Source organism: Hylaeus anthracinus, unplaced genomic scaffold (assembly GCF_026225885.1).
Source record: "Hylaeus anthracinus isolate JK02 unplaced genomic scaffold, UHH_iyHylAnth1.0_haploid 2, whole genome shotgun sequence".
In the NCBI taxonomy this organism is placed as follows: domain Eukaryota; kingdom Metazoa; phylum Arthropoda; class Insecta; order Hymenoptera; family Colletidae; genus Hylaeus; species Hylaeus anthracinus.
The window spans coordinates 3489169-3504207 of NW_026534838.1; the positions used below are offsets into that span (position 1 = coordinate 3489169).

At 37.3% G+C, this 15039-nt stretch overlaps 4 protein-coding genes across 7 annotated transcripts; 1 reads left to right on the forward strand and 3 right to left on the reverse strand.

Moving 5' to 3' along the window:
* Positions 1–191: 191 nt before the first annotated feature.
* LOC128893046 (MIP18 family protein galla-1) lies at positions 192–1290 on the reverse strand. The gene is made up of 3 exons (XM_054153781.1): positions 1000–1290; positions 582–845; positions 192–523 (listed from the first exon to the last, which is right to left on the reverse strand). The coding sequence occupies exons 1-3, from the start codon at positions 1151–1153 to the stop codon at positions 426–428; spliced, it is 516 nt and encodes a 171-aa protein (XP_054009756.1). The 5' UTR covers positions 1154–1290; the 3' UTR covers positions 192–425.
* A 693-nt stretch (positions 1291–1983) lies between these two features.
* Positions 1984–9424, forward strand: LOC128893024 (alanine aminotransferase 1). 3 transcript variants are annotated; one of them, XM_054153740.1, is made up of 6 exons: positions 1984–2449; positions 4129–4550; positions 6633–6965; positions 7032–7476; positions 7553–7821; positions 7915–9424. In XM_054153740.1, exons 2-6 carry the CDS (start codon positions 4245–4247, stop codon positions 8191–8193), a joined length of 1632 nt encoding a protein of 543 aa, XP_054009715.1. In that variant the 5' UTR covers positions 1984–2449; positions 4129–4244; the 3' UTR covers positions 8194–9424. The 3 variants fall into 3 exon arrangements, with proteins under 3 accessions (XP_054009715.1, XP_054009716.1, XP_054009717.1); XM_054153741.1 differs by having other exon boundaries at positions 1984–2160; XM_054153742.1 differs by lacking the exon at positions 1984–2449 and adding an exon at positions 3549–3678.
* A 70-nt stretch (positions 9425–9494) lies between these two features.
* LOC128893023 (cysteine sulfinic acid decarboxylase) lies at positions 9495–14443 on the reverse strand. Of its 2 annotated transcripts, none has more exons than XM_054153738.1 (5): positions 14301–14443; positions 14197–14237; positions 12093–12454; positions 10663–11063; positions 9495–10575 (listed from the first exon to the last, which is right to left on the reverse strand). In XM_054153738.1, exons 3-5 carry the CDS (start codon positions 12414–12416, stop codon positions 9600–9602), a joined length of 1701 nt encoding a protein of 566 aa, XP_054009713.1. In that variant the 5' UTR covers positions 12417–12454; positions 14197–14237; positions 14301–14443; the 3' UTR covers positions 9495–9599. The 2 variants fall into 2 exon arrangements, with proteins under 2 accessions (XP_054009713.1, XP_054009712.1); XM_054153737.1 differs by having other exon boundaries at positions 12093–12623.
* LOC128893049 (brain protein I3) lies at positions 13035–15026 on the reverse strand. The gene is made up of 3 exons (XM_054153784.1): positions 14717–15026; positions 14301–14500; positions 13035–13813 (listed from the first exon to the last, which is right to left on the reverse strand). The coding sequence occupies exons 1-3, from the start codon at positions 14784–14786 to the stop codon at positions 13682–13684; spliced, it is 402 nt and encodes a 133-aa protein (XP_054009759.1). The 5' UTR covers positions 14787–15026; the 3' UTR covers positions 13035–13681.
* Between the last annotated feature and the right edge of the window lie 13 nt (positions 15027–15039).

Below are 15039 nucleotides of genomic sequence, written 5' to 3' on the forward strand. Positions count from 1 at the left end.
TTGGAATGCAGTTCAAGTCATCGACTCATCAGCGAAATTGCTATATTTTCTACCTTATCTTTTCATGAATATGGAATAGTTGGTTAAATTAGTCTACAAATGTGATATTGCATTTTCAATTCAAGGTTTCAACCATCATCGTAAGGATATGTCGTGAAATTTATGGTAAAATGTATTTAACTCTCTTGAAATAGATATTAGAATTATTTTATTTAAAATTGTCTCCACCAGGTGTACAGAATACTATATGTCCTTAATACCATTCGCTTTGTAAGAAAGCATTCCATTAACATAAGAACAAAATTTAAAGGTAACAAGATTTCAATAGTTTCACAGTTCCTGATTAAATTATCACATAAAATTAACCCCAGGCACTGTCATTTCGCAGTGCCAAATTTACCAGAACCCATAAAATAATCCAAGTTTCACTCCTCTTCCTGAATACATTTTTCTACCAACTCTCTCAAGCTTGGATTCTCCATAGCCGCTGCAATTCTCTCTTTATCATTTATTTGTTTGTTTACTGAAACATAAACTGTTTAATCGACTGACTAGTCTTATATTATGTAACATGTACTTACTTTCTTGTTCTGTGGAGTGAGCACCTTTTTTAATATATATATCTAGCTTAAAAAGAGCTACTAAATGACGTTCTAACTTAATTCTAATGCAAAGACCAATTAATGTTGCTAAAGAACAATGAGGAACGGTTGGATTGAACTCGATACGTATAACAGTGACTCCATTGGGTGTTTGTTTGGAAATTTCAACGCACTCTTCGTAGACAACATCCAGTTGCTCCAGTGTTTGTGGTTTTTCAGGGTCCTTGATAGTTCTGAGTAGGTCTGTAACAATCGTTATTAGTGTTCACTTTGTTCAAGCCTAAAAATTCGGTTACATGTCACAAGTATTTCACAAACTAAATAGTAGATCAAAGGTTGACAATGTCAGCTGAAACGAGACTATGAGAACTACGTAAAGGATTAAGGGTGAACTTGCCATAAACGGATTCCTTGAGTTCGGTGTCGGATTGGGAGATCAGAACTTTGTTTTTGTTGTCTGGAAAGCCTTCTGTAACCTCCATTTCGTCCCCTGTTGGCAGACCATCTCTTATCTTCCCCCCGATTGAAATTTTGCGTAAAAATGACAGCATCCTTTGCCCCGTTCCCCCCTGGTCTCTTGTAGCGATCAACGATACATAATTAAAAATTGTTTATGTTATGGCTGGCAATATCAATGAACCTAACCTCTGCGAGCCACTTCAAGCAGACCGCATGACAAACTACGTCATTGCAGCGCGGTAGTTCAATGTCGATGAACTTTTCCACTTGACTCTTTCATTATTATATTACATCGTTTATTGGGAGCATTCTTCAGATTCGAAATTCTCGATTAAAAACCTGTTGCAGTTTTTAATCGAATGGAATAAGATCGCAAGATAAGGTCATGTCTTTTCCAAATTTTTTAATACTTGACTCGAAGATAAAATAGAAAAACGTGTGTTATGTAAATATTGTAAAAACCATTTGTTTTATATTAATGACTTATTATTTTAATATATTCACCGATAAATTAAAATATAAATGATTCATAAAATATTTAAATACATCGATATCGACTCGATATTATCGAGAGCTGAACATTGAGTGAGTCTAGAGTCCTGTTCTAGTTTGAATGGCATATCAGTGAGTGTACGTTTCATAGTTTGATATTTGGTCGTTCTACTGTCCTTTTGTCTCTATCTGCTGTTCGTATTCGTTCCAGCAATTAACAAAATAAACAAAGAGTCGCGTCGCCTCGATCAGTATGTACCTTTCACCTCTGCGCAACCCCGTGCGCCTCTCGGGGGTGGAGGCGGAGTGCGTGGTTGAGAAGAATCCACAAACGACGAGTGTTCATAGTACATAGGTCGCGACCTCTGCTGCAACGCGTCTTCCAACAAAATAGCAAATGATTATAGCCAGGGGGACGATCAGTCGTCTTGGGCGCCCCATCTTTTGCGCACGCTCCGTTCCGCAACGTCTTATACGCAGAGGAGCCAGTGGTCTCCAGTCAGGAACACTGGTAAATTCGTGGAAGCTAACGGCCGCGTGGCGTTGCCTGAGATACTCTCCGTGAAACTGATAAACGCATTCCTGGCTCGTCGAATGAGGTTTTAAGGTGAGAGAACGGTGCAACGTAACCGAAGAATGCGAAAGAAAGCTTTCCAAAGGACCTCCTTCTATTTAATCTACCGGCACTATGTGACAGACCATGAAACTTAAACGCGTTAACGAATTCGCGTATCACGCGGGCATCGAAATTGCAGAGGCGAACCCATGGTTCACGTCCATTCACCGTTGATTAGACTCTGAAGCTTCAGTTTGAGTGTGTGTTGTAACTGTTCTTTGTGTAAATCGACTTGGAACCCTGTTTGTATACGATAGAGCCGAACTATGCAAGTTTCAAGGTAAGCCAATTGGAATAGAGATTAGAAGTTTTCGAAGAGTTCGTAAGTTAAATTTAGAAGATTCCGAGAGTTCTTATACCACCCTTAGTACGATGTTCCGCGAGTTGTCGATTGCAGCAACGACCTTAATCGTATCGATCATTAGGACCTAGTTCGCAATCATATAAATACTCGAATATGGACCATTAAGGTTTAGTCTCTGGAGACTGGATCGAGGCTGCCGATAAACTAAGTCATGGCGAATATTTAGATTTCCCCCTCGAGGTCGGACAATCGGTATCCAATGGTAATTGCGACAACCTCCAATTGCAAAATTTAAATAAATTGATGTTGCGCTAAACCCGAGAGTAACTGCATCTCCTTGAAATGCAGCAAGAGATTGCTCGTTAAGATTGTTGCAGTATTAGGACTTTCAAGCGATCATATCAGTGGAAAGTAGATGACGTATGTGGATGAAAGGATGCCACGTTCTTTAGAAATATTTGTATTCAAATTCTCCTTCAGCATTACGTAATTAATTACGTTTTCATTAACATTAACGTGTATTATTTTAAATTATACTTTTATATTACTTATCTATAATTAATTAAAACTATTGATTATTGGATTAAGTCAACGAGTTATTAACTAAACAATAAAATTGACATCAGAACTTAGAAACACCTGTTCGCCAGGTATGGAAGGATATAGACCAGGAACTTCTAAAATGCGCTTCTAAAATTGCATCGCAGCGCCACCACAACAAAGCAGCGAACTGACAGAGGCGCCGCGGGAATATTTCAAATTCTCGATAAAAACACTTTTGGATATCGAAGACTTTTATTAACTAAAACGTTGTATTCAACAATAAATATGTAATGAAAACTTTTTAAAATGATTATTTACATTAAATATTTACAGTTGAAATTAACTACATACAAAAATCAAATTATTTTTTGTATAATTTAACGAACCTATTTTGCCAGATATGAACAATACAGTTGTTAGTTTATTAAATGTTTGTTAAGAATAATTTTGTTCAAAAATGTCGTTTAAAAGATAATTTCGTATAGGAAAGGCATCTTGGAGCACTCAAACCCATTTTAATGTTCACACCATGTATATGTTATTATAGTAGCTTTAGTTCTATCGCGCGTAGGAGTCGCTGTACCAAAAATTCCAACAGATATCCACCTCATCGAGTCTCAAAGTGTATTAGCTACTTTTATCCGCAATTTGAAACCTGAAAGGTAACTAAATAGTCGATCAATTAATTGATTTTCAATCGATAAGAAACTATTTTCTAAAACACAGGAAATTAATTTCCAAAGAATTCCATTACGTAATGTATGCTGCAGCAAATATACAGGGTGTGTCCTTCTGTTCTCTACTTCAGCCGTTAATCGAGAACACAAAAACAATTTTCCAATTCCTGCTTTACCGCGCCTGTGCAATGTTACCGAAATTTGAATAACACGTGCTCGTTTAATCGCCATCAGTGCTCCCTAACTCGTCCATGCAAATTCTACGATTTAAACAATAATTAAACGACAAATGGTTTCCAGATAAACAGAAATTTCTGAGAAATTTCCGTTACGTAATGCATATTGCGAATATATATATATGTAAACGCTGACAGAGCGGCTGGTACATATCGTCTTTCCTTCAGCTATATACAGCGGTTTGCGTGACTTTTTCAGGGCGACGCACATGCGCGGAACCTCCCACCACGCGGGCGCCGAGCGAATTACAGGAAACTGTTCGGCAGAGTGATTGAACCGGAGGTAGAAGGGAGAGAGGAACGCACGGTGGAACAATGCCGCAGGCACGTTGGTGGAACGCCGTTATCGCAAGCAGTCGGCCTAGGACGTGGGAACAACTTGCTGCCTCTGCGGGGTCAGGGACGCCAGGAAGCAGACCATCCGCACGTCTGACGGCTGCAGAGGCGGTAGTCCAGCGGCCGGCTGTCCGCCGTATACTCTGTCGCGGCATGGCGAGCGTCACACCCAGCAACAAGGTCCTCACCGAGGACACCGTCTTCACCAACCTTAGAAAAATGGAATATGCGGTGCGCGGGCCCCTTTTGATACGTGCCCTCGAAATCGAGAAGGAATTACAAAAGGTAAGCATCGTTGCTTCGTTGCTTCGTTGCTTCGTTGCAGTGCATTATCGTAAATCAGAAATCTAAGTGACACCGATTGTAGGAAATGTCAACGTATTCGATACGACGCACACCTTGATGAACTCGAAAATCCCCTCTGATCTATAATTTTAATTAATTTTCAATAATTTTCAAAAGTGCATGTTCGAATTGCAAAATCGATTCGGTATTCCGAGATTTTTATGCTGATCCTCCATAGCGGATTTGAGTGATTAAATTCGATTGGTTTCACGAATCTTGGGATAATTGAAGCCAATGATGATTAGAGTAGGTATGCCAGTTATGTATGTTTCTAGCTTGTTATGATACTTAGTCTGCAGTGCTATTGATGTGCTAATTGACGTGAGAGGAAAATGATTCTTCGTCGCGTGCAAAACATTTCATGACTGTCGGCGAGTAAAGGGCAATTATGTTTCTTTGAAACGATCTCGTATCGCGACATTTACTAAAAAAACCTATTTAAACGTATTTAAACGTATTCTCTCAAATTTATTTGCGATGTACGAGTAGGTAAAAAATTTATCAAAAACCAAGCCACTGTACTCCGTTTCAAAACACGCGCCAAAATTTAATGCATCAAAATGGCCGTCCATTGAATAAACAAGCCACTTTCGTTTCTAATCTCTTCGCGTGTACGTTGAAGATATTTTTGATATTTTATCTCCGAGTTGACCTATGGACTTCAGGTTCTGCGATCTGTTGAACTTTTCACGAAATTTAGCTCTACTTTTTGATTGCATGCTCGATTAGTCCTCAATAGCATTGGAATCATGTTACTGAAATTGGTCTGAAGATATTCGTGACTAAAAATCGGATTTCAATTAGTGTTTTCTGAAAATGATCGATTTTACAGCTGCATAGAAGAAGTATCTATTGATCCTTTCTGTAAGAGGAAACTATGTAATTTGAAACCATAAACAGACCCCAGAGATGAAACTATTGCAAACATATTGTGGCCTTCATATCATATTCATATTACACATATACAAATATCGTACTTATTCACACACTTCTCATGGATCATTCTAAAAGAGGAAACATTCATTGTTACTACTTGTTTCGTCAGACTTTCATGAGTATACATATACATTAGTTTTGTTTCAATTGACTGTATGAATGTTAAAACTTCTTTGAAAGCAAACATCTTAATAGTCTGGGAATTCAGACAACAACGTATATTTTATTCATGAAGAAGAACTATGTATAATTAAATCCAACTTTTTCAAACAATTATTTGCTTGAATTATTGTTGCAAATAAATCAGTATTCGTTTTTATTCCTCAAATATTATTTGTATAAAATGTTGCCAGCCTCAGGGTGTAAGTAAATGACTATGTAAATAGAATTATCAAGAAGTATATAATACTCTGGCAATATCTTGATAAATTAAATCCTGGTCGAGGGGTTTCCTTATCAACTGATACCAGGCGTGCGTCTATCAATAAAAAACAATCTAACTAGAACCATAAGTACACTCAATGATTATGTAGGTGGCTCATTGAAAGAATTGTTGCCAAAGCTTCAGATAGTTTGTCAGGTGGTATAGCATGACTCTGAGTCATCTAAGTATAGGGAGTAGTGCCAACAGCAGCTGCTAATGTATACATGCATATAGTATGCAGCAGAGTTGCTACGCGCGATCGAGAATGTATGAAAACTTTAACTACTTTTAGCTTTAAAGTTTTTTACTTTTCTTCGAGTAATGTACAAATTTAAAAAAAAAAAAATTGACTTTGAATTTCAAGGTCACATTTTAAGATTACCCTTTTTACAATATTTTAGAATAGAAATTTTCAATCGTTATAGTTGAAGTATACTCTGCGTTCACGGCACGTTTATTCCCTGCTCGGCGCATAGACTAAAAATAAAGACTAATATGCGCAAGTTGATGCTAAGTATAATGTAAACAAAATTTCGATACACATGCATGTATATGTATAAATGAGCATATGTATCAGTGTAAGACTGGAGAATTTCATGTTCTAAAAAATTACATAATATTTAATAACTTATTTTTTACTTACTCAACTATTGTTCTTTCAGGGGGCTAAGAAACCATTCAAGGAGGTGATAAAAGCCAATGTGGGAGATGCACATGCTATGGGTCAACAACCAATCACCTTCTTAAGGCAAGTTCTCACTCTGAGTGTGTCGCCAAAGTTGCTTGACGACCCCAGCTATCCGGAGGACGCGAAACAACGAGCCAGAAATGTACTGTGTGGATGTAAAGGGGGCAGTGTTGGGTCGTACTCTGAATCAGCAGGAATTGAGATTATTCGCAGGCATGTGGCTGAGTACATACAAGATCGTGATGGAGGAATTCCCTGCAATTATGAGAACATCATCCTTTCAAATGGTGCATCAGATGGAATCAAAGTGAGAAAATTAGAAATAAATTAAAATAATGTTACATATACTAATTTGTATTGTATTTTGTTTTAGTCGGTGTTGAAATTGTTCAATGAAAGACTAGATGGAAAGCCATCTGGTGTGATGATTCCTATTCCTCAGTATCCGCTCTATTCTGCTACTCTAGCGGAATTCGGTTTGACGTCCATCGGCTACTATTTAGATGAGGACAATAAATGGGCTCTGGACCGTTCTGAATTAGATCGCGCATTGAACGAGGCAAGAAGGAACTGCAATCCTCGAGTTTTGGTGGTGATAAACCCTGGTAACCCAACTGGTCAAGTCCTCACCCGCAGCAATATCGAGGATATCATTCGGTTTGCCCACAAGAATCGTTTGTTCTTGCTGGCCGATGAGGTTTACCAGGATAACGTCTACGACAGGGATAGTGCCTTCCACTCAATGAAGAAAGTTATGACAGAGATGGGTGAACCATACTCAAAAATGGAATTAGCATCTTTCATGTCTGTATCCAAAGGTATGTTCCTCAACAATATTTATACGAATGAGCCTCTTAGTATACTTATTACAATTAATAATTATTTTCTTTCAAGGTTACATGGGCGAGTGTGGAATTCGTGGGGGGTACGCTGAAATCATCAATATGGATCCCAAAGTTATGGCAATTTTATTGAAGTCGATTTCAGCCATGTTGTGTCCCACTGTTCTTGGCCAAGTAGTAATGGATGTTGTTGTGAATCCACCGAAACCAGGCGAGCCGTCTTACGAACTATTTAAGAAGGAGAAAGAAGAGACTCTGCGCTCATTGGCGGAAAGGTCGAAGTTGGTGGTCGATACACTGAATAGTATCCCAGGTTTCAAGGTAGTAAAAGAAATATTTGGATAGATATAGCTTAGTGGAATGATCCATCCACACAACTGGTTTCCTAACTCTATATTTCTGCTTAAATTACAGGTAAATCCAGCCATGGGAGCTATGTACGTGTTTCCTCGAATTGATTTACCAAAAAAGGCCATACAAGCGGCTGAAGCTGCAGGTCAGCAGCCTGACGTTTTCTATGCCTTTAAACTGTTAGAAACTACTGGGATATGCGTAATACCTGGCTCAGGTTTCGGGCAACGACCTGGAACGTTCCATTTTAGGACAACAATTTTGCCACAAAAGGAGAAAATAAAGACGATGCTGGAGAGTCTAAGACAGTTCCACCTTAAGTTCCTGGAAGAGTACAAATAATTAAACAATTGTAATGTCACTGCATTTTAATTGATCCTCGATGTGCCAGGATATGCTATTTAAATTTGTATGAAAACAGTATTACGTTCATGCAAATATAACGGAAGATTATTTAAATTGATGGGAGTTCTTTAAATAACCAAGTTTGGATGCTGGTATTCCCACTTATATTGCACTTTCTACCTGAGAATAACAAAAGAGACTTAAGAAGGAACTGGTAGATCAGTAATTGGCACAAATTTTGGCACAAAAAGGGTTCTACATGGATTGTCTACACCGATGAAATTCACTATTTGTTGAATGTTTGTATATAGTATGAATTTATAATTGTGTTAAAATACACGACGAGCTTTGTTTTAGTATTAAAGAATGTATGATGGATGGTTGGATAATGATGACTGTGCAATATTATGATACGTTTTTATAATATTAATAACGAGTTTATAAAATAAAATCTACGATGTCAGCTTGTATTCGTCACTGCGATTGTCAATAGGAAGATCAGTTTTGAAGATGTGAACGTCTGTACATCGTTCATATTTCGAAATTTTGAAACATGTCAAAAGAATTTAAATGTTTGGATTCTTTACGAATCGTGTAACCGGAAGAAAATTGTTACTTATTCAAGCTTTAATGTCCATATTTTTCCGAAATCCTATATGTCAACTCTGCGCTCCGAAACAATTAGGTTAGGTTGGCAGTCAATTCCAACCTCTCAATTTTTCCTTTACTTACATAATAAAACTTAGTCTTTTTTTCAGACGTGAAATGAATATTATCTATCATAACGAACAGTTGATGAAGAACACTGATGAAATAGACGATGATTTAACTTTGGTATGAAAAAAAAATGTATGCTTAATATCATTTAAAGTGAAAGTAGGGCACTATAACTAATTAGTTCAATTCAGATAGCGTATAATAGACTTACAGTGACTCGTATGATTAATGGTTTTAAAGATTGCATTGGAGATCTTGATTGAACGAGGACCATTTACGTTCAAAGAGACTTGCACAAGGCTTTTGCAATTATGTACCATTAGATTTACTCAGTGTTCAGTTGAATATGATTCTAAACTTGAAGACAATACTATGAGAGATTGTGTGTCATGCTTCGTCATAAAAGATTGTCGCAAATAAAATTCATTGTACGACGAGCAGATATTTGAGAGCCTTAAATTATTTTCTGAAGCAAAACTAACAAACGAATAAAGGAATTATTGTACTCATACTGGTTGACTGATTATTATTAAGGATTGTTTATGCTTTTGAACAGATTCAGAAAAATTTTGATAACATAAACGTATTTATATATTTAATTTCACATAGTCGTTACTTATAAATAATTCTAACATCTACATCTTATTTGCAAACAGCCAACCTGTACATCACCACCCTGCACAGTTCTACAAATCATTGGCTAGCCTCTCTATCTCTTCAGCAAAAAACCTCATATCAGTTTCAGTCAATCCAGAATTCTGCAGAACAAGTCTGAAGAAGTTGGGCAGCTCCCTGAGCGGTTGGTAAGTGATCAGCATGGAACCATTCCTCACCATGCGTTCCTTTATGGTAGGCGCAATCTTTTGAAGCATTTTGAATCGATCTTCACCTTCCAGGTGGTGCTTCGAGGGAGGCGTGTACCAAAAGCAAACGTTTGTGCACTCTGGCTCCAGTAGCAATTGAAAGCCTTTCCTGCGTCTCACGTACTCTGTGAAGTACCGGGATAGCTGGAAGACACGGTCCACATGTTTCTCTAAACCTAGAGTGCCCTTGGCCTTCCACATAAACCAGAACTTCAATACGTCTGCTCTACGACCGCACTGGACGTGTTTGTCGCCGCTGTCGAAGGAGGTGTCGTAAAACTTATCTGGCTGGAACAAGTAGCTGGCGTTTGAACTGTGTGCCGACTGTAGAAGACCTTCATGGCGTACCAGCAACGTTGAACACTGTTGTGGCGCCGCAAGGAGTTTGTGAGGGTTCCAAGTAATAGAGTCTGCCAGGTCCACACCATCTAAAAGGTGTCTGTGTCTTGCAGATATCAATGCTCCCCCTCCCCAAGCAGCATCGACGTGAAACCACAAGTTGTACTTCTTACAGATGGATGCTATGTCCCTCAGGGGATCATACGCGCCTAAGACTGTTGTTCCTGCCGTGGCAGATACCATCAGTGGAGTCGCACCTTCGCTGATGGCTCTGTTGATCTGAGTCTCCAGGTCTGCAACGCACATTTTCCCTCTGCGGTCCGTTTTAACCTCATAGACGTTGCTAGTTCCTATTCCCAGAAACGCACTGAGTTTCTTTATTGAGTAGTGAGCGTCTTGGGAGGTGAAAACTGTTAGTCTGCCAGTGGCGGAAAGACCTGACTCCTTTAGATGGGGGAATCTGAAGATGACGAAGAGTGGTTCAATTTGGTACCAATGTGAACTTGAGAGATCAAGAGATTTCTTCCACGGAAAAAAATATCATTACCTATAGTGACGCGCCAGATTGATCGCGTATCCATTAGCGATTGAACCACCCGGACAGAATATGCCATCGCCTCTGCCATCTTCCCAACCGAGTATCTTTCTCATCTCTCTCAACAGTTCTTCCTCCATCAAGGAGAACACTGGAGAGACCTCATAGGTATACACGGAGGGGTTTAAAGCATCAGTCATCCATTGTCCTAGGAGACCATAAGGATCCACGCTGGAGTACAGCTGGTTGACGAACCGGGGATGACCCGTTTTTACGCTATACTTGATCACGTTGCGAGCCAGAGAAAGCAATTTCTCGTGAGAGACTCCTTGATCAGAGAGTGTCAGATCAATGGCTGAATGAAGCTCCTTAGGCTCCATCCACTCCACCACTCGATTCTTCCTCGAGATTCCCTGGAATATGGCCAAAGTAAGTAATTTTCTATTGGAATCTTTTAATTAAACTTTCAACTCATCTCTGACCTCGCCACACTATTAACTTCGATGATTTTAATACATAACATCAATTTTAGTATTCCACTTTCATAAATAATAAACAATTTTTGTTAGCATTTCCTGATGCTAATGAGAATTCTCGTAGCTCCTGATTTGCTTACTATTGCGGCGCAATTTTTTGTCCATGAATTGACTGTGCCGCATTAATGAGTTCCTGACATAATGCAACAAAAAAGTCCGCGTAGCAAACGTTTGAGTCACGGTCAGAAACCAACTGGGTAAGGGAAATCAAGTTTTCAGTTTCTCAATGATTACTGACATTTTTCACATCACTTTTTCCCCGTAGCTTGACCAACATTTACATTCTAGATAGTAGTACTCGTTGCTAGCGATTTGAAGTATTATTTTCATTAATTATTCAATTGCCACAAGTACTTAGAAAATAGATAAAGATACAATGTTACACTTCCGCGTAATTTTATACTGGTTACCAATCACGTTGAAATAAAAAGAAATTTACGGCTATCGTTAGCACGCAATAATTTATGCATTCCATCTCACGGATACGTGTCAAGAATTATCGTTTTTGTTCCATTTAAATACAAAGTCTTTAATGCTCTGTTACGATTTACATTTATCATTGAGTTGTGTAATCTTACTCGAGCCAACTTTAAAACAATTAAACAAAAAACATTTTTCACATGTTTTACACATTTACTCTTGAAGAGAGCAAAGGTCTGCGGTGTTTGCATTACTTTTATTTAATAATGTGACAATTTTTCTTTTTTAATTAACTTCGATTCATTTTTGATAAAATATCATTTGTTTAGACAAATTCATCGAACTATTATACGCGGTCATTTATTGTAATATAAAGTCTTAAATTGGATTGAGTTTTAATAACTTGAAACAAGAAAAATATTATTACAATTATCCCACGAAATATCGCACACACTTTCTCAACTATTTAACAAAACTCGATCTTACCTTAAAAATTGCATCTTCCAGAAGAAGGTCAACGAAATTCCTCATGAACTTCTCATGGAGTCTTCGAACAGGCAAGCTCTTGTAGCAGCAATCTTCTTTAATATCCTCAGCAAAGACAGGGTCTTGACAATCATCTGAGCAGACATTTTCATTCTCATTCATTGATTGAGGAAAACTGTTCGGAAGTCCATTGAACGTCACGGGATTCCCCGAGGACTTCTCTAAGTTTACTGTTACTCGCGGTACCGCCTGATTCATCTCACTGGAAGTTTCCTCGTTCGCCGGCATGTTTCGAGCATCGAGGTTCCCTTTGATCTGTGCCATGAGTGCTCGTAGCTTCCTTTATATGTATTAATTGTGCACTGACCAAGGACAAGATAGTTACGCATTAGCTACCTTCGGCGCGTTTATTCACAAAAGCGACTGGTTTTCCTTTCCCGCTTTTTTTTTTACGTCTCTATAACGGAACAGGATAAAACCTTGATGAATTGGGAAATTCCTGTGGCAGGTGGAGGTGAAGAATTCCACTTTCTGTAGAAGATTATAATGTGTCATAGTAATCGTGCAGGCTCTAACAACACGCAAAAAAATATATATATCTGATACAAATATGCATGAAGGAATCATGCATGCTGATGATGGGAACATATCATTCATGTGAAGCGTGTACGGTGTCAGATGTTATTAAGACGAAACTTTCTTGAATTACGATCGGCATTCAACGCCGAATATCAATTGCAAATGAATCATCTGTGTGAATCATAGACACAGATTATTTAAAATACTAACAACGAAAATGTTCAAACCCCTCGGTTCTCATGAAAATTCATGGGTTTGTTGGACAGCTGCAAATGAGGGATACAGTAAGAGTAGTAAGACTCCGCTTAAAGCGGAGGGTGTGATTCAATAAGTTCCAATATTAAACAAGGTCATCTTAACGCATAACCAATTGAACAGTTTCTTTATTATTTATTGTAAAGTTTCTAAAAATTCATCGGAGGTTAATAGCAACAATAATTTAATAAATCTTAACAATAATTTCTTTCATTACAGAGATAGTTCTTAGCCAAATACATCTTTTATAAATAAATTGGTAATATGATCAGTTAGAAAAATATTCTGTATTATCAGGTACTTAGTATTTTACAGTATTTCAAATCGCCTCGCGCATTAAAGAAGATTTCATCAAATTAATTTAATTGGTCGTTAACTTTGGGAGCAAATTACATATCTATCATTCCATTAGGAAATAAAAAATACTTTCTAAAACAATAATTTCCTAAAGGTTTCAATGCAATTTGTTCCCAATGTACCTCTTTATGTTCTTTGATACATTACCATTAATACATTAGTCAATTATTTTATAGTTTCTATTAAGTTTTTGATCGTGTGATTAGAGTACTAAATTATACTACAACAGTATTTAAAACTGTACACATTAAATGCATGGTTGCACAAGTTTCTTACAAACTTAATATAACATATTTGTTCTTACATATTAGAGTATAATTATAATTGTATTAGTATTAAGCTAACAATGGATCTAGTTTTCAATTTTACAACTATTACATCACTTTTATAAGAATGTATCAATCAAAGTAGGCTCCACAATTGGAACAGCGACGAGTTTTTAAGACCAAGCAGCAAAGTATTCCAATAGGGAAGAACAGAATTGCGCACAGTAGTCCCAGACATGTATAATCATCCTCCATTACTCCCACCTACATTTTGAAATTTGACTTTAATAGCTTATTTCTTGAACGAATACCCAAATTTCAGATCTTGAATTCAAATTTTTTTTACACTTTTTGACACTCTGATAGCTATATGGGACAAGCTGCTCACCTTAGATTTAATTTTACTTTCTCTAAGCCCATTGTTTATCAATGATTCACAACAAAGTTTTTGATATTCAAAGCATACTATATAGAAGAAAGTTGTACAATGAATTGCATGCAAGGCAGACAACATCTAGATTATTGATAAATATTTGTGCAAAGAGCTTATGGACTTGTATAATGTCACATATTCTATATGAAAGGTATTAAGAGCAAGATATAGAAATCATGCAGTTTGATAAATAAAAAATAGAGTATGTGAATACCATTTGGAGTGAGCAGACATCCTTATAGAAACTGTCTATGGCTATTGAAAAATTTATGAACATAAACATTGATGCTTCCTTTCATAAAATAAAAGTATACTCACTCTACAAGCAGGACATCCACCAACTAAAATGATCTCAGGCACAATGACAGTAGTTGACTGTGTTGACCCGTAAGATGGTACATAATTAGAAGTATTAGTAGCACCAGTGCTAGGATAGTAACCTGGAGGCAATGGCCATGGAGCAGATCCTCCAGATTGCGTGGAACTGTATCCAGGAGGTGGTTGCCACGTAGAATTTGCTATATAAAACATAATTCATACAAAAATTTATATTTTAATTAGGGCTAGGTTAAATCGAGCTTACTTTCATAGTAGTAAAATTCCTTGTTAGAATGAGGCTCGCTTAGAATATCGATATTTTTAAACCAAAAATCTGCTCTAAAAACGATTAAAATTGAAATAGCAATTAGAGAATTACCATTCAATTAAATCTTTGAATACATCCTAATGCTTACGTTTTGGAGATATAGCTTCGGCGTAGGGCGGAGGGTTGTCAGCACCTGGATTCAAAGGTCTTTTCTCCATTGTCGTACAATCAAAATAATTGTTTTATCAAAATTATATTCTTTTAATCGGCCACTTAGACAATTAACGTAACTGGAAAACAATTTCTTGACAGTTAGCACTACGTAATGGTTCCCTTCTCTGTGACGTGCTTCCAAACAAACAATACATCAACGCATCGTTATTTCTACTTGATAAAAGTCACCGAATCCCACAACTCACAAGTTAACATTTTCTTCTTACTCTATGATTAGATATGGAATTTGTATTGGCT